Here is a 27,621-nt window from a genome sequence, read left to right as displayed (position 1 = left end):
ATTTACAATATTTGTAACTCCTGAGACTCTTCTGTCTTTGGGTAGTTGCAAGGACTCTGTACATATAGACTGAGGGCACAGGGTGAACTGAATATGGAGGGATGACATCTAAATAAATAAAATTACGGAGTGAGAAAAGAATATATTGGGAGAAGAAAGGGAGAAATAGAATGGGGCAAATTATCTCTCACCTAAAAGAGGCAAGAAAAAGTTTTTTCAATGGAGGGGAGAAATGAGAGTAAACCTTACTGTTATCAGATTTGGCTTAAGGAGGGAATAAGATGCACACAATTTGGTATGAAAATCTGTCTTACACTACGGAAAAGTAGGGGGAAAGGGGATGAGTGGGAGGGGTGGGGAGATGACAGAAGGGAAGGCAAATGGGAGGAGGGGGTAATTACAAGTAAATACTTTTGAGGAGGGACAGGGTCAAAAGAGAATAGAATAAATGGGGGGCAGGATAGGATGGAGTTAGTCTTTCATATCATGACTTATGGACCTGTTTTCCATGACTACACATGTATAACCTGTATTGAGTTGTGTACCTTCTCAGGGGGGATGGATGAGGAGGGAGGGAGAGAAGTTGGAACTCAAAAGTTTTAAAAACTAATGCTAAAAATTGTCTTTACATGCAACTGGGAAATAACACATACAGGCAATGGATTATAGAAATCTATCTTGCCCTACAAGAAAATAAAGAGGAAGGAGATGAAAAAAGGGAGAGGTGTGATAGAAGGGAGGGCAGATTGGGGGAAGTGGTCATCAGAATGCACCATCTCTTGGGGTGGGCAGAAGCAAGAGATGGGAAGAAAATTTGGAACTCAAAATCTAGTGAAAGTGAATGTTGAGAACTAAATTTTTTTTTTTTAAAGCCCACGTGGCCTCCTACAAATCATTTAGATTCTAGCATTCAGTTTCTTCATTTGTAAAACCAAGGGGTTAGACCAGACCAGACCAGCTCTAAGGTTCCTTCAAGCCTAATTCTTATGATCCTAAATCCCCCAAAAGCACTTCCACATTATTTCACTAGTAGAACGTCAGTAGGTCATAACCCTTCCTAGTTCGTACACTTTCATTTTTTGGTTCATTCTGTGTTCTTAACACTGAGCCCAAGGGCCTTCTCCACAGTAGGTCCTTGATGAATACCTGCTGAATCCAGAAATATTGGGACACTTGCCTCCATCTGCAACTCCTCCCAATTGGGGCCTGTGGGGAGGAATGAATGCATTTAAAATCATTTGCTAACCTTTCCATGTGCTGGACCCAGCACTTCCTGGGGGGAAATGACCTTGGACCAGGGTGCCTCTGCAACTCATCTGCCACTTTCCCTTTCTCCCCTTGTAAGAATGACTTGAATAACTGAGCTTTCTTTTGAGGCAGCTGTGTTTTTACTTCTAAGTATACCTTAAACTAAGTGATAATAACATCCAAAATTGCTACCTAAAGCCAGAGTTCTTTTTTGAATATCTTTTTTATAGAAGATTCAAAATGACATGAAATTAAACTATACAACTTTGTGAATATTAACAAACTGCTTTTAGAAAGCAAAATGAAAAAGAGCAGACAGGAACTTTTGTACGGTCGGGTTCTATGTCTCTGGAGGCAGCGTAAAGTACAAAGAGCTGAACAGTCAAGTGGGAAGGAGGAGCCTGAGGGCTGGCCTGAGAGTGGGGCTCATGGAGAAGAAGAGGAGAAGGAGGTCTGTTTCCTTTTACGCTCCTTAAAGCTGAGAGTGAGGACAGCTTCACTGTCAGACCCTTGATCAAATTGCTTCTGGTCTTCTTTCAAGTGCCAGGATCATGGACAGGTAGAGTGGTAGTGAGGATAGTGTGGGATGTTGATTAAACAAAACATTTAGTCTTTCTCCCAGTTTGCACCAAATTTCCTGGTCTTCTCTTGGGGGCACGAGTAGGCCTAGCTTGATCTCTAACCAGTCAGTCTGGACAAATGATTTCTGATGAGAAGCTGAGAGGCTTACCATATCATTAAATATGGCAGGAAGCATGCATGGGTCCAGCTCTGGCCATGTGTTATTAGGTTGGTTATTTGTCTTTACTCCACTTAAATATCCATTTTCCCTTCTTCTACTTCTCCCCATCCTCTACTCACTCCCCCCCAAAGACTCAAAATGCCCCAGAAGCAGCCAGAGTGAACTCCAGGAAACCACCTCTCTGACCCAGGAAGTATTTAGACATTGACTAAAGCATCCTTGGTCATGTGATATCCACAACAGGGGTTACATCAGCTTAGACAAATAGGGCCACCCAGGTTGCTAGCTATGGAATGCTCCTTTCTTGTCACAACTGAATAGAATCATTCACATGGAAAGGAAAGAAGGGGTCAAGTGACAGAAGGACTACTCAGAGACAATGCTCACTCCTGATACCTCAACCAGACTCACCCTTCAAAGTCTGCCCTTCCCCATACCTACCAACCTACAAGACCAAACCTGGTCTTGACTGTGAGGACAGGCGTTGGGCGAAGCTTAGCTCCCACCTTTTCAATCTGACTAGAAATCTCCTAACATCGTTATTTAAATAAGAAAGGGACAGGAGAACTGATGCCTCAGCAAAAAACAAAATCAAAAGTCTTCGCTGACATTCTCTGCCCTTTGATTTTTCCTCATCACCTATAATCTCCACATATTCTAGTGATCATACACAGTGGTCCTGCCCTGCAAAGGTCTGCCACTTTAAGATGGCATACTATGAAGTGCTAAGCAACCTCAAAATGGCAGGAGAAGCTGCCTTTAAAATAGGGAAATTGATCTTTTAACCCTCAGTAAGAGAGGCTTCCTTCCCTGTTAGGAAAGGCTCTTAATCCTTTTTCCCAAAGATAAGGGAGCCTTTAATTTGTTTCCTATTTGAACAAATGATCATAAAGAGTGCCCTTTTGGCAACTCCAATGGACAGCCATCAGACAGGACTGACCTCTGCAGCCCATTGCTTCTGTTTGGTTCTTCTTTCTGGAGCTGACACGAGTAAAAGAAGACCCTTGCCACAGATCCCCTGGCACTGGGACACACCATCAACTCAGTGCCCAGGTAAAAGTAGACCTCCCCCTATCAGCAAGCACTGTGGCAGTCTTCTTACAAGCCACAGGACTGTTCTTCATGGCCCAGTTTCATTTCTATTTAGGTTGAAAAAAATCAGGAAGGGTCTGGCTGGCTGGTCTTCCACTTTTAGGGGCTGGGGAAGAGGAAAAGACTGGTTTCAGATCTGGTGTGGCTCTGAATTTCTCTCACAGAGAGGGGGGCTAACTGACCCTGAAAGGGCCAGCGCCACTAAAAGGCTGCAGATCTGTTGTGGGGGAGGGGGGGAAGCTTGTTGAGGCACCTGCCCAGGTCAGCTCAGGTTCTGAGCAGTAGACTGAGGAGGAGCTGTGGCATGTCCCCATGTTCCCACACCACAGTACCATAGTACAGTGGTTTCATGGACACCTCATTGAAGACACTGTACAGTGTAGATGGCTACAGTGAGGAGAAAGGCCTGGTGGGAAGGCTGGGCAGTCTGGCCTCAGTGCCTGGGTGCAGGGGTGCTCAGGGGAGACAAGCAGCCACCTGATAGGCACCTTCAGCGGTGTGTTGGGTGCTGTGCTCCTGCAGCAGCCCCAGGTCCAGGAAGCGCTCCCCACACCACATGCACTTGTATTGCTGCTCACGGGCATGCACGCTGTGGTGCTTATTGAGGTGCTCACGCTGCTTGAAGGCCTTGTCACATGAGGGGCACTTGTAGGGCTTCTCGCCCGTGTGCACGCGCCGGTGCCGCTGCAGGTCTGAGGCATATTTGAAGCGCTTGTCACAGTCGGGGCACTTGAGGGGCTTCTCGCGGGCTGGGTCGCAGCGGTGCTGCACAAACTCCGAGGAGGAAAAGAAGCGGCGCTCACAGAGTGTGCAGCGCAGGGGCTTCTCTGCACAGTGGGCCAGCTGGTGTTTCTGCAGGGCCGAGGCACGTTTGTAGGCCTTGGCACAGACGGTGCACTTGAAGGGTCGCTCAGCGCTCTGGGCACACTTGTGCCGCAGAAGCTCCGATGACTGATCGAAGCCCTTCTGGCAGACTCCGCACTTGAAGATGCTCTCGAGGCTGTGCACATGCTGGTGGTAGACCAGGTGGCCAGGCTGAGCAAAGCCTTTCTCACACAGTGCACATTTGAAGGGTTCAGGGGAGGTGCTGGGGGTCTTGTGTGTGCGCCGATGTCGCAGCAATGCGTACTGCTGCTTGAAGCTCATCTGGCACAGGTCACACTGGAAGGGCCGCTCCTCGCTGTGTGTGCGCTCATGCTGCCGCAGGTCTGAGGGCCGACGGAAGGCCTTCTGGCACTCTCCACAGCGGAAGGGGCGCTCACCGCTGGGGGTACATGCATGTTGGAGCAGCTCGGAGGACTCACGGAAGTGCAGCTCGCAGGCTGGACACTTGAAGAGATGCTCCCCTGAGTGTGCGTACATGTGGCGTACCAGGTGTGACCGGTGCTTGAAGGTCTTCTCGCACACAGTGCACTTGTAGGGCCGCTCTGAACTGTGTGTGCGCTTGTGGTGCACCAGGTGGGAGGACTGGCTGAAGCTCTTATCGCACAGCGTGCACTTGTAGGGTTTCTCGCCCGTGTGGATGCGCTCGTGCCGTGACAGTTCTGACAGGTGCTTGAAGGGCTTCTGGCAGATGGAGCAGCTGTATGGTTTCTCCACGGGCTCAGGTGCAGGCGCTGGCTGCGCAGGCTCACTTGGCTTGTAGGTCTTCTCGCAGATAGAGCACTTCATCACGCTGCCACTGTGCACGTTGTGGTGCTGCGCCAAGGACGTAAGCAGAGAGAAGCCCATCTTGCACACACCGCACACAAAGGGCTTTTGCTCCACTTGGATGCACTGGTGCTCCAGGAGGTCAGTGGCTTGGTGGAAGATCTTCAGGCACTGAGTGCACTGAAAGGAACGGTCGTGGCCGGGCAGGCACTGGTGCTCATGGGGACTGGAGAGGTGGGTCAGGTCGTGGCCACATACTCCACATTTATGGGACGGCTCTGCAGGGGCCTGCAAGGGAGGGTGCTGGTGGTGCTGTAGATTGGGGTCCGGCTGCAAGAGAATGCCATAGACAGCGCATCCCAGGGGGTTCTCAGCTGCGCTTGGGGGGATCGAGTGTTCGGCCAGAGCAGGGGGAGGCTCAGCATGGTGCTGCTGCTGCTGCTGTGGGGGAGGCGGGGGCTGCTGTGGTGGGGCTGGTGGAGGAGGCTGTTGCTGCCAGCTTTCTGACATGCTTGGGAAGAAGAAACAGGGTTTGGACAGTAACGGCTTCAGCTTCCCGCTTGAGGTGACTCAACACACAGAAAGAGTTGCCCACGTGGAGTCAGGGGCAGAAGCCTCAGTCAAGGGCAAAATCTCTAAGGCATCAGAGGCACAGCAGAACTTTCCTTCTTAAGCTAATTCTCAAGTCACTGACCAAATGGACAGGAAAGCACTAGACAGTGCCCTGTAGTTGACCAGCAAAGATTCCCTAATCTGTGGTGTGCCAGACAGGGTGAGCAGGGAGAGCTTGGCTTCTATGATGAAGAGTTCTGCAGGGAAGAGAGAAAACACAGTCAAATGACAGGAACTGAGAAAAGTCAGAATATCACAGGGCAGTCAGCTGCTACCACTCTACCTCCATCCATTTGACTAAATGAAAAGAAAGTCAACCTAAGGATCACAACCAGTAGCCAGTACTGTGATAAAACTCATGTCAGAGACTAGAGACAGGCTTAGGACTAAGTAAAATCCACTCTCCTTATAGGCTACCAAGGAAGTTCACTCTAAGCTTCAGAGAGGCTGCCTTGACATATGTCCTCATTTCACTATCCTCAAGTGAGAGTACATTCGCCTTGCCTCCCAGCAGCTTCCTTTGCAGCCCACACAGATTCCCTTTACACTTCCCTCCTGCCCTCTTAAATCAGCTGTTTTACAAATGAAAGTCTGGGCTGATTTGGCTATGATTCAGAAGTCCTTGTCTCTTCTTCCTCTTCTCACTCTCTACTGGAGGAGACAGAAAGTCTCTGGAGAATACTGGGGTCTGTTAGGACCTGAGGTACAACCTAGTCTTTTATCAACTCCATCTCCTAAAGATCTAGCGTCCAAATGGCCTTTGCTAGAATAATAGTTAAGATTTAAACTATGAAACCAAGCAGAGCCTTCAAAACAGGCATGCCATCTCTACAGTGGTTCTGTCAAACAACACCCTGGATCTTGCCTTCACACACTGCCTCTCCACACAGTGAAGGACTTTGGCTGAACTGAGTTAAAAACCCATAGGACCTGAGCCAAGGTGATGCCCCGTCTTAAATGAACAGGTCTGAAACGCTGATCAGTAAAGCTTGCTCCTGTTACTAGGGAGGCTGCCTGACCTCCAACAGTGTAGACTTTTCCGCTGTAAAACCAAGAGGTGAGACTGGCTGATCTTTACAACCCCATTCAGTTTTAGACTCTATAATCCAATGACCAAGGCTCTAAGTATAAATCCAATGCCACAATCCTGTTCTCTCTAGAAAATGTCCTAGCCTTTCTAATTAAACCAAGACTGATACCAAACTAGAGTGGCTTCTGGCTTGGTGTGCCTCACTTTGGTGTAGTAAAGAAGCCAACATTATATTAATTTGCCTCTTCAGCACAGGAAAAAAAATGCAACCCACAGCAAAGGGGGATTACCTTCCTCAGAAAGAGGCCCCTATCCTAACATTAATTCTACACAACTAGACACAGTCCTCAAAAAGAGGCAGGAAATATCAAGTGAAAACTAATGGTTAACTCATCACTTTGCGGCAGTCCAAGGTAACAACCATATGAGAGGAAATTTCAAATGGAGAACATCACACAAGATGTAAACATTCTCCAATTTCAGGTTTTCAATGGCTTCTATATTAATATATTATCCATTTGATAATCCTGGGGTTTTTCTTTCAAAGTCAGTTTGACCTCCTGATGGGGTTATGGGACCTAGACTCCTAAAAGGAAAAGACCATAGTCTTTGGAACCCAGACCCATAAAAGCTCCAGAACTTCCCTACACCAGTTTCACCTGAGGCATCTGGTCCAACCCAGTCTCATACTCAATAATCCTTTTAACAGCCCTTTCACAGTGGCTCTCTGATCACTTAACTCCTAAACCCTAAAAATGCGCTCTGTGCCTGGGCCCCCCCCCAGGCCATTTACCACCCATCCAAATTTTCTCACAGTCTTTTCTTGCAAATAAGTACCAATCTTACCCCTCTTAAGTTCCAAACTCACTAGGAACTCTGCCTGCTCCTACAGGCGATATAATACTGTAGATTTACCAGAAACTTTGCCCGCCAAACTGGTGTTAAAATAAATCTCACTGCCTTGACTGAAAGAATGCCTAAGTGGTGGAATTCTGCCCTTGCATCTTGGGGTTCCCAGCACCCTAAATCGCAACACTCCCACTCAGTTCTCAAGTCCCAGACTTCATTCTCATGTCCCTAATATCTGTGGGAGGTGGTGGGGACAGGATTGCTGAGAGAAATCGGCAACTGAACACAATCTTGCTGGTTTTCATGCCAGAAGGCAGCAGCAAGTAGGAGAGTGTGGAGAGAAGAGGACTAAAGGCCAGATGACCACCCACTCAAAACTCCAAAAACTCCCAGGAAAGAGAATCAAAGGAGTACCTAACACTGGAAAGCCTTCGTTCTAGACCTGCTCCGACACAAACATTCTCGACTCAAGGTCCAGGCGAAGTGCTGTCATGAGGCTGTCATAACCTTGAGGTTACACATACCTTTTGTGCCCTATTTAATAAACACGCAGGTACAGAATTTAACCCTGGGAGAGCCTGCCGCTACTTGTGGATGCCTCTGAGCGGCTGGACAAGCTTCTATTTGAAGCATGCTGAAAAGGTGCAACCAAGGCTCGCACACCCACCCTCAGAGTCCTTTTCTTTCCCTCTGAATCCCAGTGAAAGCTGATCCTCGGCTCCCCAGCCCCCACACGCCTTGCCCTGCCCAGCCGAGCTGCCATTCCGACAGAATCGAAAACAGGGGACAAGGCATTCAATAACACAGACCACAACGGCTCCAGAGAACGCCTGGGAGAAGGGTAGGGACTTTTGTTTGGGCACTGCCCCATTCAGGCCGGGCCACCCCCCAATTATCTGTCACAATAAGCAGTAGGACACCAGCCTCGGGTTCTTCCTGGCTAACTCCTGGGAGGGGGACCAGACCAGGTAACGAACCACCTCCTGCCACTTTACTCTGGGGAAATGTGAGCTCGGGTCTCTGCCTTTCCTAAGGACAGTTTCCTCTCTGGCCTTGGGCAGGCAGGAAGTTCCAAAGAGGCAGGAACTGGGTTGGGGAAGGGGCGTAGGCAGAGGATGGGGGGCGGGAGGCAGAGGACTCTGGAAAAATGAGGAGAGGGAAGGAGGGGTTAGGGTTGTAGTGGTATTAGGGAAGGGGACGTTTGTGGGCAGGGTCAGGAGATAAAAAGGACTACAGGGGCCGTGAGGAAGATGAGGAGTGGGGAAGGGGATGGGGAGAGACGGATGAAGGTGATGAGGAGGGAGATGAGTGAGGACGGGGGTGGGAGTCACGGGGCAGGAGGTGGGAAGGCAGGGCTGTCGGAGGCTTCCGCAGGAATGGGATCCCTCTGGGGGCTGAGGCTCTCTGGAAGGCAGCATGTTTGCTTCCCAGGCCGGGATCTCTTGGGGGCCGGATCAATTCGAGGGCCCCTCCCGGAGGTCCCAGCTCTTTCCTGGGCTGAGGTCTCTCTGTCTGGAGGGGCAGGGTCTCTCCCCGGGCTAGGATGTCCCAGGAACTGTACCCGGGTCTCTCTTCTGGGGCTGGGGTCTCCCCGGGGTCGAGGGTCTCTCCTGGGGCTAGGGTCTCTCTGGGGGGGGGGGCAGGGTCTCCCTGGGTCTTTCCTGGGGCTGGGGTCTTGGGGGGGCTCTCCCCGGGGTCCCGCGTCTCTCTCTCCCCCTCTCTGGGGGGCCGGGTCCTCCCCAGGGCGGGGGACCGCTCCGCAGGGGGGCTGCGGCGCAGCGGAGGAGAGGGGGAGCTGGGCCCCGGCCTCCCCCCTCGGGCTCACCTGGGGCCTGCCGGGGGTCCGAGGGTCGCTTCCCCCCTTCGCTCCCTCCCTCGCCGCCCTTTACTCCGGCTCCTCCCCCTCCTCGTCCTCCTCCTCCTCCGCGGCCGGGGTCGGAGCCGGGGCTGGGCCGGGCCAGGCCGGGGTCGGGGGCGCGGCCTGCGGGTCCCTCCCGATCCCCGGCCTCGCGTAGCTGAGCTGGCGGCTGCTGCGGCGGCGGGTCCCGGGCGGGGCCTGGGGGTCCGGCGGGCTCCGGGCCGGGGGGCGGTGTCGGCGGGAGCGGGGGCGGGGGCGGAGGGCGAGGGCGAGCGTGCGAGGCGAGCGTGAGTGTGAGTGAGTGTGCAAGCCCGGGTGAGTGACGGGCGCGGGGCCGGCCGGGGCCGGGAGGCGGGGCCGCGGGAGGGGGAGGAGGAGCGGGAGGCGGAGCGGGAGGCGAGGAACGCGGCGAGGGACCCAGGAGGCGAGACCGCCCCCTGCCGGGCACCCGGCGGCGACGCAGGCCGCGAGGAGGGGGCGGGGCGACGTCGAGGGCCGCCCCCGGGCCCGCCCAGGCTCCGCCTCCTCCGCGGAGCCGAGTCTTGGAGAGGGAGGGAAGGACGACTACTCCCCGCCCCCTCCGCGTGCACGTGGCTCCAGCTGGGCTCGATCCAGGCAGGGGCTTCCCAGTGTTTTCGTGGTTGCGTTGGCTCGGGACTGGTCAATTACTGACCCCCTCCCCCCACCCCACACACAGCCCCAAGGTACTTTCCCATGAAAGGCTTCGCAAAAGCACCTAAATCTCGTTGTCCTCGTCCCGGATCACGAGGAACTCTCCACTTTGGGTGCTACTTTCTAGTTTCGTTCTTTGCTGTTTGTGAACAGAAAGGACTTGGGCTTGACCTCCGGTCATTTGGAGACAGCGCTGTCTTTTGTGTTCTTCGGATCGTAGATTTAGGGCAGAGAGGATCCTCAGAAGCTGACTCAGGATCGTAGGGTCCCTAAGCCTAGAGCTGAAAGGGTCTGCCTCATTTACAGATAAGGAAAATGTCGAGTCAAGGGAGTGGCAGAGCTGGGCTGAATTGGAGCTCCGGTCTTTGGTCTCCACATCAAGCTGTTGCCTCTCCTGTAGGCTTTTAAGATTATTGTACTTAGTGTGTAGGTTGCACTTTGAATTTGGCTTGCTTTGGTCTATTAACGTATTAGAGTCAGTTAGGTAGCACAGTAGATAGTAAGTCTCTTACCTTGTCTGCCTTAGTTTCCCCACCTATAAAACGGTAACTATAGTACCTACGTCCCAGGTTTGTGACCATAGAATGAGATGGTACATGTAGAGGGCTTTCCAAACTTTAAAACACTATTACCATTCCCATGATTTTCTGAATTCTTCATATTCATCATATATTCCATTTGCCATAGCCTTGTTGCCATATCCCAAATGCTGAAGACATAATTTGTTTCTAGTTTTTTGCTAATGATGGAGTTCTGATTCTGCAGGCTGCCATTCTTGAAGTCCTGGGAGCATAAACACAGTGCTGGGATCACTAGATTTCTTTCCAGAAGGGTTCTACCAAGTCACCACAGCAAAGAATTATCATGGGATGGCAGATGGAGAGCTGTGAGAAACCAGAGGGGCCATCTACTCCCACCCCCTAATTTCATAGTTCAGGAAACTGAATTTCTGTACCTATTTCCCTATACCAGTGTTGACTTTTTGCATCTTTTACTACATTTGTCAATGACCCCTATTTAGGAACTGAACACCAACTAGGTAACAAGGAATCAATCCTGCTAGCTAGATTACCAGTCCTGACCTTCACATTCCCATGTTCTAGGGATTCTAACACCATCACCACCCCAAAAAAAGCTATCACCAAAATTCCCTTAGTTTTTCTTTCGGCCCAGGAGAATGCCTATCTTGATTCTTGCCTCAGTTAAACTCTGGCGATACTTTATGGGCAAAGGAGATTTTTTAAAAATTAAATTTAGCAAATATTTTATGTGTGCATGTTTTGTGCTAGGCACTAGAGACATAAATACAAGGTAAAACGAGGCAAATACAACACAACACACAAAGAGATAGAAAATAATGTTCAGATTCTAAATTTCTACCCTCTTATCCTGATATATCTCTAACTTACCCATTTCTTCCCCTAGACCTCTGATAATGGTTTGATATCGAGAAATATATAAAACTAATAGAGATATATAAGACCAAAATCAATTCCTGACTAGACAAGTAGTCAAATGTTATGTACACAGTTCTCAAAAAAAAAGAATGCAAATTATAAACAACCATACAAAAGAATGCTCCAAATAACTAATAAAAGAAAAAATGAAAATTGAAACCCTGAAGTTCCATCTCATTCCCAGTAAATTAGTGAAAAAATAGATAGAGTCAATGGAAAGATGGAAATATTAATGGTTTGTGAAGCTATGAATAATGGGTACCACTACTCTGGAATATGTAAAGAAAGTAACTAGAATATTCATGTTCTTTAACTCAGATATTTCATTGCTAGGCACATATTCTAAGGAAGTCAGTGACAAAAAGAAAGGTCTTATAAGCATTCAAAAATATCTATAGTAACACTTTTGTGTGTTAGCAAAGAACTAGAAATTGGGAAATAGTTGAACAAGTTGTGGTACATAAATGTAATGGAATATTACTGTGCAATGGGAAGACTCATGGGCTGATACAAAATAAAATAGGAACAAGGCTAATAAGGTCAAAGGATATGAACAGGCAGTTTTCAGATGAAATGAAAGCTTCCTATGAAAAAATGAAAAAAAATGCCCTAATTCACTATTGATTAGAGAAATGCAAATTAAAACAGCTCCGAGGTACCACCTCACACCTATCAGATTGGCTAATAAGACAGAAAAGGAAAATGATAAATATTGCAGAAGATATGGGAAAACTGGAACACTAATTCATTGTTGGTGGAGCTGTGAACTGAACCAACTATTCTGGAGAGCAATTTAGAACTATGCCCAAAGGGCTGTAAAACTGCATATCCTTTGATCCAGAAATACCACATCTAGGTCTGTATCCCAAAGAGATCATTAAAAAGTGGAAAAGAACAAGGCTAGTAACTTACACAAGGACTACACAATATATATGGGAACAGCAACAGTAGAAACTGAATGGTGCAGAATTGTAATGGCCAAGGTTGGTCCCATGAAGAGACATTAGAAGATACTTTCCCATTTCATTTTCCCATCATAGATGTGGAATGTTATATATAACATCAGACTTTTTGAACATAATTGATTAGTTTCATGAATTTCCCCCCCTTTCTTCCTCTTTTTTTTGAAACATTAGAAAGATCAGGCATGCCAACTGATGCAAAAAATTAGTATAATTTTACTTTGATATAAATTTTTATCCTGCAATTTCTATTTGATTTGTGGATAAAAAAATGTACTGCATCTTGGTCCTGCAAGGTATTCTTAAATCCCTGTACTTCTAGTGGTAAATTCTTTATAAAGAGCTATCTCTCTGGAATCAGAAGGTAACAGTAGGAAATGTGGTTGATTAAAAAAAAACAGAAGCTATTAATGATAGCTTTATCTTGGATAAAGCTTTACCAATTTATCTTTGAAAGTCATCTCCTAGCTTTTGTCTTTCCTATGAGATGTTCTCAAAACTCAAATGCTTATAAGTTCCAGGCAAAAGTTATAACCGAGGCATATCTTTGCCATCTTTGAAGCTGCATTTTGGTATCTGTAAAATGAGGGTATTAAACTAGGTGGTCTCCCAGTTCCCTTCCAGTGCTAAGACCAAGGACCCTATGAATTAATTCAGAGGCACCAAGGGAAAATACAAAATTTAAATATCATCTCTTCCCTCATGGAGGTTAGGAGAAAGGTTAGAGTTAGGTAGATCTGAGTATAGTCTGCAAAGAGATGATCACTGAATCTGTGGGAGCTGATGAGATTGTCAGATGGATTGCATTGGCAAAAGTGGGACATTCATAGTTACTGGACACAACCTGGACGAAAGTCCAGCAAAAGAGACAGAGAAGGAGCAATCAGACAAGTAGAAGAAGCAGGAGAAATATTTTATGAAAATCTAGAAAGTAAGAGAATAACAACAGAGGGTGATGTCAGAGACAGTAGAGAGGTCAAGAAGGATGAGGACTGAGAAAAGGTCATTAAATTTGGCAATTGAGAGATCATCTGTTACTTTGAGGAGAGCAGTTTCAGGTGAATGATGATGTCAGAAGCTGAATTGCAAAGAGTTAAGAGAGTGAGAGAAAAGAAATTTGAAGCAACAATTGTCTGCTGCTTGCTCAAGCTAGGAGAAATTCAGCACCTTTGCTTCTGGGGCTAGACTGACAGAATCAATCATGGGAATTTGAAAAGGACTAAATTCAAGTTTAATGTAAAGAAGAACGTCCTAACAATTAGTGCTCCCCAGAAGTAGAATGTGCTGCTTCAGTTGGGGGGAGGATTCTCCCCTCCTCACTGGAGTCTTTGGACAGAGGCTAGATGAACAACTATCCAGTACATTGTGAGGAGAGGATTCTTTTGGGGTATGTGTTGGAGATAAAAATTCTGTGATTCTGGCCTCAGAGATCATTTCACTGATGAGAAAACCGAGATTCAAAGAAGTGAAACAGCCACACAGGTGGTCAGTGATGCAGTCATGCATGTGATGCAGTCATGTGAACTCATATCCAAATCTCAAGCTCTTTCGGATTGGATGTTAGGTGAACGTGAGGGAAGAGAGAAAGATAAACCTAAAACAGGGTGATACTGACAAATAGTCAAGTCAGAAAAAGGAGCCAGTCCAAATTATGTGCCAAGGACTATACTCAGTGCTGGGGGTACAAAGAGAAAAACTGAAACAGTTCCTGCTCTCCCCATCCAAAAAACAGGAACTTACATTCTATTGGGGGAGGAATACACATATAAGTTGATTAATATTATATATGTACATGTACGTGTATAGTTTGTTTTTACCAGACCATCAGAATAAGAAACTTCCTCTGCCAACGCAGATTGTTACCAGCTCTGCAACTGACAAAAACTGAAATCTTAGGGAATCACTCCCTGAGTCCTCCCGAGCACCAGTTACCTCTTTCCCTAACCGCCTTGTATAATCTGGTATTTATTCGCCTGCTCTTTCTGCTGTATATTTATTTCTCCATCTGTCTTTCCCCGTTAGAATGCAAACTTGTTTTATTCATTGTATTACTATTCTAGTGCCTAGCAGGGAGGGAAATGAGTATTTATGAAAAGTTTGCTACATGCCCGGCGCTTCACACATGATCTCATTTGAGTCTCACAACAATCCTGGGGGGTAGCTGCTATTAATATTCTCATTTTTATAAGTGAGGAAACTGAAGCAGGCAGAAGTGACTTGCCCAAGGTCACAGCTAGTGAACGTCGGAGGCAGGATGGGAACTCAGGTCTTCCCGACTCTGGCCCCGTGCTTTCACTGTAAGCACCTGAGATGTAACAGGTGTGTTGACTGATTATCGGGTACCCTGGTCACAGGGCTCCCTTGGCTCAGGTGCAGGCTTGAACCCAGGACTTCCTGATTCAAAAGCTGCCTCTCACCTGCTATACCTGTGGATGTCCCACGAGCCCCCAATAAAGGGGGGCGGGGGATAAAGATGGGGGGAAAGAGGAGGAGGGAAAGTACAGGTAAGGGAATGAGATGGGCTGGGGAAGGAGGAGGGGGAGGGCAGGAGGGAGAGGAGACAAGGAATTAGGGGAGAGGAGAAAGAGAGAAAGAATGGGGAGGGGAGGAGGACGGAAGAATGGTTCCATCCTGTAACGGTTCCATCTCCCTCCGTAAGTGAGGGAGCCAAGGGGGAGGGGCCAGGGGAGGAGCCAAGGGGGAGGGGTAGGAGGCCGTGCGAGCTTTTGGAGGCGGAACTTCCGGGGGCGGGACTAGGTTTCTGCGGGGAAGGGAATGAGCGCGGCACCGGTCGTGCCGGAGAGCAGGAAGGGCCCATGAGCTCCGCACTCCTGGTGGGCTACAGCAGCAGCAGCGACAGCGGCTCAGAGGGCGAGGAGGAAGATGAGGATGGGCCCGGGTCTGGTGCAGAGCCTAAGGAGGGCGGCAGCCGCGGGTGAGGAACCTCCTGAGCAGGCGGTGAGAGGAAGCCGTTTCTCCGGCCGGGATGGGAGAAACAAACGAGGGCCCCGCCCCCGGAACCGGAAGTAGCTGTCCGTCGAGGGGCGGGGAAGCAGGGAGTTGGCGCAGGCGCGCTGAGGAAAGGACGGCCCCTGCCCGGCACTTTTGACGAGCCGCAGCTTCCCTGCGGAGGGGGCCGTGGAGGCCGGGCGCTGAGCCGAGCTTCCCCATCCTTTAAAGAGCCACCCTAAAGTCGCCTCCTCCAGGATGCCCTCCCCGATTCCCCGCCTCCACCCCGGGCAGACGCCGCCTTTCTCCCCTCTCTGGGCACAGGGATCCTTTAATGTTGTGCATTAAAGTGACGCGCGTGGGAGCCTCGTTCCCCGCTGGAGCGTGGGCGCCCCGAGGGCGGGGCCCTCTTCTTGTGTGAGCCCCGAGGGGTGAATGAAGGACTGCCCGCACCCACGCAGAGCTGGGGGGGGCCTGGCCCAGCGACCCCCACTAGTCCGTGCCAGGGCTGGGATCCGAACCCGGGGCTTCCTAACTCCAGGAAGGGTTCGCGTTCTGTTGGATGGGAAGATAGGGGGGAGGGGGGCGTGGCAGGGAGAGCGGGGCTCCGTGAGGGCACCCCGACAAACCCTGGGGAAGGGGGTGCTCGGGTCCCCGTAAAGGGGCGGCGGGGCCCGCCCGAGCTCCTAGGCTGGGTACAGGGCACCCCCCCCAGACGGTACCAGGTCCGGATGGCAGGGTGGGGGAGCGTCTTCAGCAGCCACACAGAATACCCGCCTCCCCAGTACCGCTGTGAGCCCTGTGCCCAGCCTCCCACATTCCGGATCGTCCTTCCCCCTCAGGACCTGCCCTTTCTCCAGCTTGGCTCATGCCCAGCATTCCCAGGAAGGAAAGTCATTCTTTTCTGGCGGACAGAAGCACAGACTATGGGTCATGGGCAAAGATCCCTGCGTGTACTCCTCTTTTTACTCCTGCAGGTGCCACCCTCCTCGGCTGCCCGTGCCAGACAGCGTCTTGAACATGTTTCCAGATGCGGACGGTGGGATTGTGGATGACGTGGAAAAACATGGTGGCAGAATACGAACCTTCCCCCACGAAAGGGGTATCTGGGCCACTCACGTCTGGGTGCCCTGTAAGTGCCGGCAGACCCCCCTCACCTGGGAGGAGCCTTTCCAGTGTTCGCTGGGTGAGGCCAGCCAGGGCAGCGGATCCTCGCAAAGTTGTTATTTTTTGAGCAGATAATTGAGATTTCCCCAACATCTGCCCTGAGCTGGGACTTGACACACTGAAGTCGTCTTTGCAGGCCACCCAGGGGGACCCCAAAGGTTGTCTGAGAGCTGGTGTGGGGCGGTGTGGCAAGCCCACCTTGGTTCTGCGCTGCTGGGCCAGCTCACACCTGTCACTTCCTTTGTAGAGAGGATGTCTTTTCATCAGTCTTCAGTGACATCCTGTGCTTGATACCCTTTGAGTTAAATAAACATGGTCTGCCCTCTAAGGGACTTCTTTGGGACAAGAAAGAGGAAAAGAAATCTTTCACCCCTAGGATTGTACTTGTTTGTTCCCAGAGGGGCCCACGGTAAGAAAATGACTTCCTTTGTTTCCTTCCCCTCCAGATGAAGCAAAGGAAGATTTTTTTGACCTGCTTGACCTTCTCATGACCCAGGCCCAGAGGGTCCTGCCCAGGCTAGTAAAGATGGAGGAGTTGCACATCAGTCTGTCCCAGAGTGTGGTCCTGCGGTACCATTGGATCACTCCCTTTGTGCAGTCCCTGAAGAGCCACATGGCCTCCTTCCAAAGGTGTGCTTCTTTCACCTTATGCTTCCGTCTTCTCTCTCCTCTCTGACCTCCTGAACTGTCTTTGTGTTTGAGGTAGGGCTGTGGTCCTGGGAGTACCCTCGGAACCAGCAAAAAGAACAAGGACTTTTGGCCCTTTTGGACACTTCTCAGTTCTCTTATTCCTCAGAGCCAAAGGACATGGACAGAACTTAACATTTTATGAGAGCCACGGAGCTTGATGGAATTATGTTGGCAGGTAGCAGAAAGGCAGACAGAAATTACCTTTGTCGCCTCGGCTCCCACGTGCGCATACATGCACATGGACACACATGCACCTTGCAGATGTGTTGGCACAATCACGGAGTTTATGTTGCAATTGGGACCTAAAGGCTCTTGAAGTCTAAATAAAGAATGAATTTCTAATAAGCATGTGTGTGTGTGTGTGTGTTCCTTAGAAAAGGAACAGGCAGTGAAGCTGAGATGAGTTAGAATGCAAGGGCTTATCCCAAAAGTAGTGAGGCTTGCTATATTTGTGAGGTATGCAAAAAGAAGGGTGAGAACTTTAGGTTCAGTGACAGGTCATCAAGGTAAGTAGATTTGACATGCCCCAAAATTGTTGCATCTAGGCTTCCCCCTATTCATAAGCAGAGCTCTCCATGTCGATATGAGTGGAGGAGGAAAAGGCCTAGAAAAGAATCCTCTATCTACCTTCCGTCCCCTCATCCCAGTGCCCCAGTGTGTAGTTGGAGCCCTGAATGAGGGTCCCAAGATCTCACTAGACTCAATGAATGCCATTGGTTGGGTTACAGAAACAGTGAATGGTTATCAAGTGCCTGAGAGGTGTGCTCGCCCTTCTCCCAGCACAGCTCCCCACCAGGCCAGGTGATGTTACCATTGACGATGGGGCTTCCCAAGACTCAAAGCCTGGTTAATCATGAAGGGGCAAGACTCCAGCCTGTCTCTCCCAGGCTTGTTGCTTTGTACGAGTAGGACAAACAAAGCCATAGGATGGAATGCCCTACTTTATTTGACTCTTCTGTTTCCATGCCAGTGATGGAGGAGCCAGTGATCCCTATGGGGTAATCCCATTTTCTGATCTCCATTGCTAACTACTCCTGACCTTGCCTTTTCTTGATCCATATTGGTAATATGTACTCATGCATAGAAACGTGTGTGTGTGTGTGTGTGTGTGTGTGAGTGAAGATACAAACATGTAATTGTGTAAATTAAGATAGATTTGTCTTCCTTTATCTCCCTGATAATCCTTTATCCAAATGAAATCTTCTATATCAATTTCTGTTAACCTCCAAGGAACAAATTATTCTTTTATCGACATTATTATTTGCTAATGGTAGGTGAAACATCTTCTGCTCCCATGAATCCACTCTTAAAATCCAGCCTTTCACTGTTATTGAAATCTAGTTACAGAGTTGGGGGGTGGCTCTCACACAATCCTATTTCTAGGGGTCAGAACCGATGTAAATGGTACCAGCAGGGTTGTGTCCCCAGGAATTGTCTTTCTGGGCCTTATTTGACTGTGTAGAGCATGAGTGGGGATTCTGAGTCGAGCATGGAAGTAGGAAGTCAGGTGACTGCCTTCTGAATGACTCTACACTCCTCTGTGTTATTTTCCTGCTTGTTTTTTTCCTGTTCTAAGAAAATGATTTTTTCTTTTTTTCTCTTCAATTTCAGGTTCTTCTTCACAGCTAACCAGGTGAAGGTTTACACAAATCAAGAGGAGACAAGGTGTGTGTGGTTGTGGATGTGGATGTGGATGTGGGTGTGGGTGTGTCGGTGTGTACATGCAAGTGCCACACCAGGACTGCTCTGGAGGTGACGTAGATAGACATTCTGTGTCAGGCTCTTCTTTCTCAACATTGGGATCAATCAACCCTGAAGCTTTAAAAAAAGAAGCTAGCTGCTTAGTTGAGACTGCCTCGGACCAGCATGGAACAGTGGGGTCTTGGGAAGAACTGTCCTCGTTCTCCCAGTAACTGGCATTGTTGGGCAGGTTCATCAGCCTCTTGACGCTGTCCAGGGGACGTGGGATTCGCAAACCTGCCAACTTCCCAAGGTGGTTGTATGCTAAACAAATATGATAGATGAGCATCATCCAAGCTCTAAGCCACACTGCCAACCCCTCTGGGTGCCCACAGGCAGAAACAGTCAGTTCTGCCAAAGCAGGGACTAGATTTGTGTGTGGGAAGGGACAGGGGGAGGTCCTTTTTTGTATCCCCAGCACTATGCACATTGCCTGGCACTAGTAGGTGCTTTACAAATGCTCTTTGACTGACTGGGTTGAGACCAGTTTCCGTGCGACTGGTAATGGAGGAGCCGGTGATCCCTGTGGGGTAATTCCCTCCTCTCTGGCTCCCTGGAGTCTCAAGTCTCACTTTGGGCCCAGCAGCCTTCTTGTCCACGCCTAGCCCAGCCCCAGCCTCGCTGCTGGATGGATGCTGACCTCATGGTCTCCACCCCTTTTCTCGTCCCAGGACCTTCATTGGGTTAGAGGTCACTGCAGGGCATGCTGAGTTCCTAGATTTGGTCTCAGAAGTGGACAGAGTAATGGAGGAATTTGACCTGGCAACTTTCTACAAGGTGAGATGCTTCCGGGTCCCTGTAAACTAGATGGAGTTTAAACAGAAGAAGTGAATAGTCCATCTGCACTTCCAACTCCCATGATCTGTGAAAAGGGCACCAAAAAAAAAAAAAACCCCTCTGGGGTCACGTGGTCTGAATCTGGCTGGGAGATCTCCTGTACTTCTGGGCAGCATGGGGGGGATGGTGTGGATTAATGCAGGTTCCCCACCCCAGGATCTGAGTAGAGCCACTGGGCTACGTGGGGAACAGAGCTCCTGGGACCCATCCCTCACCCAGAGCAGGGATAAGCTCTTGTGGATCCGGGACAGAATCTGGAACTGTGGCCATGAGGGACTGCCCACTAGAGGCTCTGAGTCTTCACTGTTGAAAAACAAACGGTCAGCCGTGTTTCTCTTGTGTTCTCCCCACAACACATGAGAGCACAGGGTGCTTGAACGGGCCCATGAGGAGCTGTTGAACCTTGCCCTGCCCTGTCCTCTCCTGGTCTTGGTTGATGACTGAAGGCATAGCAAGGGCCACATAGCCCGCCCTGGGGTCCTGTGCCCCCTCAGACTTTGACAGGCCATTCTTGAAGCCACTCTAGGCTTCCTTGTTCCAGGAGGCACAGTGAACACCATTGGACTGGGGTCAGGAGGACTTGGATTCAAATTCTCCAACTGTGAAATGGGAGCAATAATGACAGCCCCTAATTGGGAGGGTTATTGTGAAGATAAATCAGATAAAACGTGTAAAGCCCCCTGGAATGTGGGATGGGACTTGCTTTATCACAGTATGTGCAGGTTAAAGTAGTAAAGAAGAATGTACGTTAAAAACACAAAACGTTTCAGAGGCCCTGGGTGGGGGCCGGTTGGAGGCCAGTTGTGTGCCTGTTTCCCCAGCATGTTAGGCCCTCACTAGCTGACAGCTCACCTGCTTCGTCCCAGCTCTGTCCTCTCCCCACTATTAACCAGCCAGACAGGAAAAACAAAGGGCCGTCCTCTCTTTGGGGCTGAGTTGTCACACTTACTACATTATTCATGCATTAGAAATCCAGGATGCAGGGCCCTCGTTCATAGTGCAGGGGGCTGCCCCGACATGGACAGAGATGGGCCATCATTGACCACTCTGCATTGTGTGTCTTTGTCCCAATCTCCTAGGAGCCTTCCTTCCACATCAGCCTGGCCTGGTGTGTTGGAGATGTGCGATCTGTGCTAAAGGAGCCGGTCATCCAGGAGCTGCAGGTAGGAATTTTGACTGGGGGTGAAGGGGGGTCCTTCCTGGGGGAGATGGGAGTGGGCAGGGTTTTCTGGCCTAAGTGAAAGGACCGACTCCAAAGGGGAAGGTAGTTGGTAAGCATAGTGGCCAGAAGGGTTGGATGTTGAGAGCCTCCAGGCACCCTCAGTGGCCAAGGCAGGAGGGGATATCCTCACTTCTGGGGCTCTTGGCCACAGGCTCCACCCCTGGATGGGCTGTGGGTCAGAGACCTCTTTGTTTGTTATGACCTGTTGTAGGAAATTGTGGATGGCTTTGAAGACTCTGCTCTGCTGCTGCGTGTGCTGGCTGAACAAGTCCGCTGCAAGTCTGGGAATAAATTCTTCTCTTTCCCATTAAAATGAGAACGAGCGAGCGAGCAAGGGACAGGCCTTTGGTGGCCTACCAGAGGATAAAACTTCCACCTTTGGAGGATGAGGGAATTCTTGGAAAATCATGACCCTGGATTTATGGTTCCCAGCCCATTCTAATGGGGAAGCCATGCCTGCCTAGCTAGAGAGCCCCAGTGATGCCCCTCTGAGACAGGCTGCCCAAATCCTGGGGACCTCCTCAACCCTTGCCCTCCTAAAGGTTTTTGGGTGCAAAGTGGCCATTTCCTCAAGATAGCCAGTAGAGGGCAGGGCAGACTATGTTTCCTGTCCTGGGCCTCCAGTTCCAGGGCAGAATTCTGGGGTCAACTCGGTGAGTCCTTCAGCTTCAGCTGTTTCATTCCCTTCAGCTGTTTGCATTTTTGTGCCATTGGCTTCAGACCAAAATCTTAAGAATTCTTGCTTCCACACCTCCCTCCTATGCTGCCCTGGCTGGCCAGGTGTCTTCAGGACACTATGTCCCTGCCCTTTTCTTCTCTGAACTTCTCAGTTCTTGCCCTAAGTCCCACCCAGGCCCAGCTCTGCACCAGTGTCCTCTACCACATCCCCCTCACGCCCTCCTGTGAGCCTCACCAGGTGCCAGGGGAAAACTTGACCAGATGCTTCTTATGGGCTTGGCTATCTGGGAAAAGCTGTCTAGATTTCCAAACTCCCCAACCTCTGACTTCCCACATTAATTTTCTAAAAAAAACAGGAAACAAAGCATTCCCATGGAGGCCCTTCTCCTGGATGCTCTGTAACTATCTCAGGTTCTGTTTCCATTTGCCCCTTTCCCCTGGTTGAGCAACAAGAGACATTTTACAGGAAAACATTCAGGGCCAGTTGAGGAAAATAATTTTTTTTTCCTTCAGGCCTTTGCTGCAATTAAAAAAAAAAATTAGTGGGTTGTCCTGAGCAAATCTACCTGCCACCTGGATTTCTGGTATTGGATAATGGAACTATGTATGGATATTTAAATTACGTTAAATGAAATAAATGTTTCTATTTCTGCTTCTTGGATTCCAATGGCAGTATTTATCATCAATAAGGTGAAAGGAGGAATTTTTTTCCCTTCCCTCTCATTGCTGCCACCCCCACTGCATGGAGGTCAAGATTCCGTTACAGGTGTCAGGAGGGTCATGTCCAGCTTCCTCTAGTTTATGTTGTCCACCTTTCACATCGTGGGCTTTTTTAGGGCCCTCATGGTCTTGGTGTACTCTGTTTAGCAATCCAACTTACAAACATCTCTAATAACACCTTGCATTTGTATGAAGATTTCCTGATACAATAGAAAGAGCTCTTTCCTGGGAGCCAGGGGACTTTGGTTGGAATTCTAACTGTGCCACTTACTATGTTTGTAACCTTAGGCAAGTCAGAATATCTCTCAGCCTCAGTTTCCTTATCCATAAAATGAGGCAGTTGAACCCCATGACTTCTAAGGCCCTTCCAGCTCTAGGCTGATTCTCATAAAAGGTAAGGTGAGGAGGATAAGAAGATTATCCCTCTCCATTTTACAGATGAGAAAACCATAGGGTACATGATTTGCTTGGACAAAGGTCATCCAGTGAGAGAACCTTCATCTCTTAATGTCTAGCCTGGTGTAGCTACCATATTGCTTCCAAGTCCTGGCTGGGCCTTTTTTTTTTTTTTTTAATCAGCAGTGCGTCAGGGAATGTGGATACATTTGCTCCTCAGGACATGCAGATGGAGTGCTCGGTTTTGTTTTGTGAATTATTCCCCTTCATCAGGTCTCCTAGTCTTTTTAGAATCTGGTGCTGTTCCTGTGCTGATGACAGTTCGCAGTTAACTAGTTACCAGTCCTCCTCCTGGGGCCTATGCTGGAGAGAGGAGCTGTTTGCTTTTTTTCTAGGTTTTTGTGGGGAGCCAAGTCTGCCTGATTTCCACAGCGAAAGTTACAGCTGTTGAAAGCCCCAAATGCAGAGGGACAAGTCTAGTCCCAGTTCACCATTTTGTTGGCTCTAGACCCATCTGGTTACCCTGTTGCTCCTTCACCATCTGGATGCAACCAGTGTCTGACAATGCATGGATGCTGGTGTTTTTCCACAGTCACTTGTGGGCAGTTACTGGGAACACACTGTCTGCAGAAGACAAATGCTCTTAGAGTGTTCTAGGAAACCAGTCCCTTTGGAGAGCCCTGCCCAATGCTATTAGGCATTTCCATTAACAACCCCAAGGATGGATTTTACTAATCAAATTTGGGAAGGATGTGGAGCTGGAAGCCCAGCTGTGCTGAATAGGGAATTAGAATGCAGCATGACTTTGAGAAAGGGGCCAAAATCAATACGATGAAATTCAATGGGAGAATGGAAAGGAGCTGATAGAGGAAGGAAATCGGAAATTCACTGAGAGATGGGGAGGCTGGTTGGGCAGAAAAATGACAGAGAAGCAGTGGGGGAGCTTGGCTTGTGCCCAGCCCAGGGGACCTCTGGAAGAGGCAGGATTCAGGGCTCTTCAGCTTACATTTGAGGAAAATAAAGATTTCACTAGAGAATGGGAGCTGGGCTGAAAACCATTAGGTCCCCATCAGAATCACTGAGCACCTCTGGAAAATGAAGAAAAAGAAAAAAGGGGCATCTTAACCTGCTGAGGTATCACAAAAGGAGAAAAAGAAAATCTTCAATTATATAATAGCCATTTTGCAGTCCTCAGAACCACTTTGCTTGTGTATTAAAAAACAAAAAAATTACAAAACATCTTGACTGCCTTCAGTTATTCTCTGCAGGGTAGGAAAATCATCCTTGGGGGCTTTGGGGGTTTGTTTTCTTAGAAGGGTAGATTGGCCCTATTTTCACACCCAGACTCTACAGATCATCCCCTGTATCCAAAAGAGGAAAATTAACACAACTTACTAGTTTATTTCTTCCCTTGGAACCAGAAGCCCTAAGCAGGGATCCTTTGGGTACTGGCCCTGAAAACCCAGCAGGGGATGAGCATTGGGCCAGGCCCCAAAGCAGGAATATTGCTTTCTAAGTTGTGGTTCTCAAAATGAAACCTATGGCAAACACCTTTAGAAAGGTAATCATAGAAGTAATAAAACAACAGATCCCATGAGACCCCGAGTCTTGCTCTCCAGACTGTATAGGACTATAGGAAAATGCTACTGTTTCCTATGGAAGGGGGATTAGATTTTGGCCTGAGTGGTCACAAGGGTGAGCAATGGGGTGGAATTGGACAGAGTCAAATTTGTGTCTACCGGGGAAAAAAACACTTTCTAAGAGAGCTATGCAAATATGAAATGAGCTGCCTTTGTAGGCAGTGAAGCACACCCCGCCCCCCTTTTGGAGATCTTTGGACAAAGTCTAGGTGTGTACTTGAGTATACTATAGAGGGCATATTTTTTTTCCGAGTACGGTTCAGATTCGATGACTAAGGAGATCCCTTTCATCTCTGAAATTCAGTGATTCTCCCAAGGTAGATTCCAGTGGCTCCCTCTCAGGAAAAGTACTTTTTCTATTACTGTCTCAAACTTGGGAAAGAGTCTTGTAAATGGTGGCTCAGCTTCAGCCAACACCCTGCAGCTACTCTGCCGACCCTCTCATTTCCCACGTGCCCTTTCATTCCTCTAAGATTGCCCCAAGAATTTGTTCATCAGCTCCTATTGGTCTAAGTAGCCTGCAGAACCATGAAGCAAGATCGAAATCCCACAGATGTGAGACCATTTGAGCAAACACCTTTAGAGGAAGAGACAGTGACATGTAACATGCCTAACTTTTCCCTGCGCTCAGTTCCATCCATAGATCACAGAATTTTAAGCCAGAGGGGTCACTTCATATATGCATGCATTCCTTCATAGGACACTTTCTGGGAAACACTTGGTGAGTTCAGTGCCTTCCCTGATGACCATCCACAGAAATCACTCCCTTTATTATCACTGCCCAACACTGTTTGCTAAATATTTATACTACACAAGTGTTTTGTTCTGCTTGCCTTGAAAAATAATTTCCTAGATTTGGAGCTAGAGGGGACCTCTGAGGTCAACTTGTGCAGCCCTCTCATTTTACCGTTGAGGAAACTGAGGCTCACAGAGGTCAAATGATTTGGCCAAGATCACAGAGCGACAAAGTGTCAGAGCTGGGATTTGAACTCAGTTCCTCTTGTCTTCAAGAATAAGCAGGCTTTCTCATTTGGGGACAGAGATGAGTTGAGGATACTTTGTAGCCTCCTCTGCCTAGGCCAGGCTAGGAATACAATAGAAACTCAGCTCCTCAGCATTTTCCTCCTCACAGTTAAACATTGTTTAATTTGAATGAAACTGACCTCAGAAAATCTGCCTAGATGCGCCCAATCCCTGGGGCCTCAACAGACTGGCCAGAGTGGAGATCTGGGCGTTTTGCAAGTTACCCTGATGAGGGAAGCACTGTCCTAGACACATAAAAGTCATCCAGAGAAGAATTAACTCTAAGAGGGAGAATTCCATCATAAAAAAGGACTTTACAAACTTTTTCGACCAAAGGTCCTGAAGTACACTTTTTGTGATTCTTCAGCAGTATAAATGAACAGTTTCCATCAAGCCAAATATTTTTTCTCAATGTGGTAGATTTTGAATAAATGTTGTTGTTAAAGATTAAAACATATTTCAATTAAACCTGGAAACATAAGTGATCCATTTCTGATGACCTCCATGCAAATTCCAAAGCAAATTGCAAAGGAAGGTACTGGATTTGGAAAGCTTGCTGATTCCAAAGAAATCAGGGACAACTGTCAATATCATTTCTTGTTCTTCATTAGAAAGCCTCAAGGGAGTAAAACTGGCCTGCTTCTGTTATCTTGGAAGGAACCCTAGCTAAACACGCATGCAGGATATCTTCTGTGGTCTGTGGTCTTTTTCTCCTCTTGACAGGTTAGTTTTAAACATACTCTAGGGATGGAAAAACACAATTTCCCAAATTCCAGTCAGCTCCGGTTTTAGGGAAGTGGGCACTGCTGGGGACTGCCACATAAAAGGGGAATGTAGCTCAGAGCAGCCAAGAGTCCCTTGTGGAAAATGACACCTGATAAAAAGGTCACACTCTTATGCCAAAAGTTAGTAGCTGAGAAGACAGAGGAAGACAGTAAAAGTCTCTGTACATTGTCAAACCATTCTGGAGCAAAGGAGGGGGAGGGGGAGCCTTTTTCCCTTTTTCTGTCCAGGGCTGGTTCTCTTAATGGGCTACGACTGTTTGAGTCTCTTAGCAAATAAGCCCCAGCTATCTTGTGGTCACCTCAGGGATGGTGTGGGGAGGCAGCCCCTGATTTGGAAAGCATAGTTCTTGACAGAGAAAAGTGAGTGGATGGGAAAATCTGTGGATATTCCTTCCCTCCTTTCTTTCCTTCCTATAATACTAGAGGGCGCCGCGGAGACAGCGCTGCAGCTGAATTCACAGCCCTCCATTCCAATACCGTGCCCGATGCTCACTGCCTGCGTGGTGGTCCTGCACGAGTCACGTAACCTCCGCCTGCCTGCGTTTCCTTGGATTGAAAGGCCATCCTCGGTTATTTCTGCTCACGTTTAAAGGGCAGGGGAGGCCGCAAAGGTTAAGGTTTTTATTTTTTAGGGAATCGCTGACCTTTGTCTCCCCCCGCCCAGAGCCACACTGGAAGTACCCGAGGGCAGGGGGAGGGGGCGGGGCGTCTTGTCAGTCTCTCGTTGAGGCCGGGCCTCGCTGCCCAGACTCCCTGGGCATCAGGGTCCAGATACACCCAGGCACGCCCCTCCCCCGGGGCTCTAGGGCAAATCTGGTGGAGAGTTTCGAAGCAGACGCGGGCAGAAGGGCGCGGGCTCCCACGCGTGCACCTGCCTTTGGGGAGGCCCCGGGCGCGGGGCCGCGGCCGGACGCCCCCTCCCCGCTGCCTGGCCGGCCGGCCCGGGAGCGCACGGTCCCTTTAAGAGCCGCGGAGGAGAGGAGGAGAAGGAGGGGGCGGGGAGCGGGCCCCGAGCGCAGGAGCTGGCTCAGAGCTGCGCCGATCCGGCCCCAAGGACGCGCGCCGCTCGCTCGGGCTCGGGCTCCCCCTGCCCGCCCCGCCCCGCCCGCCGCACGCCGTGGGGGGCCTCCGCCGCCCATCCCCCTCTCGCAGACCCCGCCGCGGGGGGCGAGGTGCCCCGGGCACGGGGAGGGGGCGGGAGCGCACGCCTCCGCCCCGCCGGCCCCGGGCATGGACAGCGGCCGCCGGCGAGCGGCGCGGAGCCCTGGGGAGCGCAGCGGCCCCGGGCAGCCCCGAGGCTGAGCCCGAGACAAAGGCGGCATCCGGCTGGGAAGGAGCCGCCCGCACCCGGCCGGCCGTCGGGCTCACCCCCCTCGCCGTGCCCTCCGCCAGGCTCTCCGCGCCGAGCCTTGGGAACTTGCCCGGGGGCGCCTGAGAGCTCCCCTGGGGAAGGGGAAGGCGAGGACCGGAGGGGTGGTCCCGGTCCCCGCGCGCTTCGCTCCAAGTTTCCGACCCCCCAGCGAGGGAGCCTCAAGCCCGTGCCCAGCCGGGGCATCGGGGCTCTCCGACCCCCCCTCCTCAGCCCAGCTCAGCGCCGCCAGC

At 49.7% G+C, this 27,621-nt stretch overlaps 2 protein-coding genes across 6 annotated transcripts; one reads left to right on the top strand and one right to left on the bottom strand.

Annotated features, from left to right (window-relative positions):
- Positions 1-1,452: 1,452 nt before the first annotated feature.
- ZNF319 (zinc finger protein 319) lies at positions 1,453-9,424 on the bottom strand. The gene is made up of 2 exons (XM_072636676.1): positions 9,049-9,424; positions 1,453-5,541 (listed from the first exon to the last, which is right to left on the bottom strand). The coding sequence occupies exon 2, from the start codon at positions 5,240-5,242 to the stop codon at positions 3,539-3,541; it is 1,704 nt and encodes a 567-aa protein (XP_072492777.1). The 5' UTR covers positions 5,243-5,541; positions 9,049-9,424; the 3' UTR covers positions 1,453-3,538.
- On the top strand, positions 7,960-22,116 carry USB1 (U6 snRNA biogenesis phosphodiesterase 1). 5 transcript variants are annotated; one of them, XM_072636681.1, is made up of 7 exons: positions 7,960-8,064; positions 16,099-16,253; positions 16,735-16,918; positions 18,590-18,643; positions 19,390-19,495; positions 20,635-20,718; positions 20,989-22,116. In XM_072636681.1, exons 2-7 carry the CDS (start codon positions 16,142-16,144, stop codon positions 21,091-21,093), a joined length of 645 nt encoding a protein of 214 aa, XP_072492782.1. In that variant the 5' UTR covers positions 7,960-8,064; positions 16,099-16,141; the 3' UTR covers positions 21,094-22,116. The 5 variants fall into 5 exon arrangements, with proteins under 5 accessions (XP_072492782.1, XP_072492780.1, XP_072492778.1 ...); XM_072636679.1 differs by lacking the exon at positions 7,960-8,064 and adding an exon at positions 8,092-8,191; XM_072636677.1 differs by lacking the exon at positions 7,960-8,064 and adding an exon at positions 14,900-15,107.
- Positions 22,117-27,621: the final 5,505 nt, after the last annotated feature.

The sequence above is a fragment of the Notamacropus eugenii genome, chromosome 1, assembly GCF_028372415.1.
Source record: "Notamacropus eugenii isolate mMacEug1 chromosome 1, mMacEug1.pri_v2, whole genome shotgun sequence".
Taxonomy (NCBI): domain Eukaryota; kingdom Metazoa; phylum Chordata; class Mammalia; order Diprotodontia; family Macropodidae; genus Notamacropus; species Notamacropus eugenii.
This window is presented reverse-complemented; position numbering and strand designations above follow the sequence as displayed.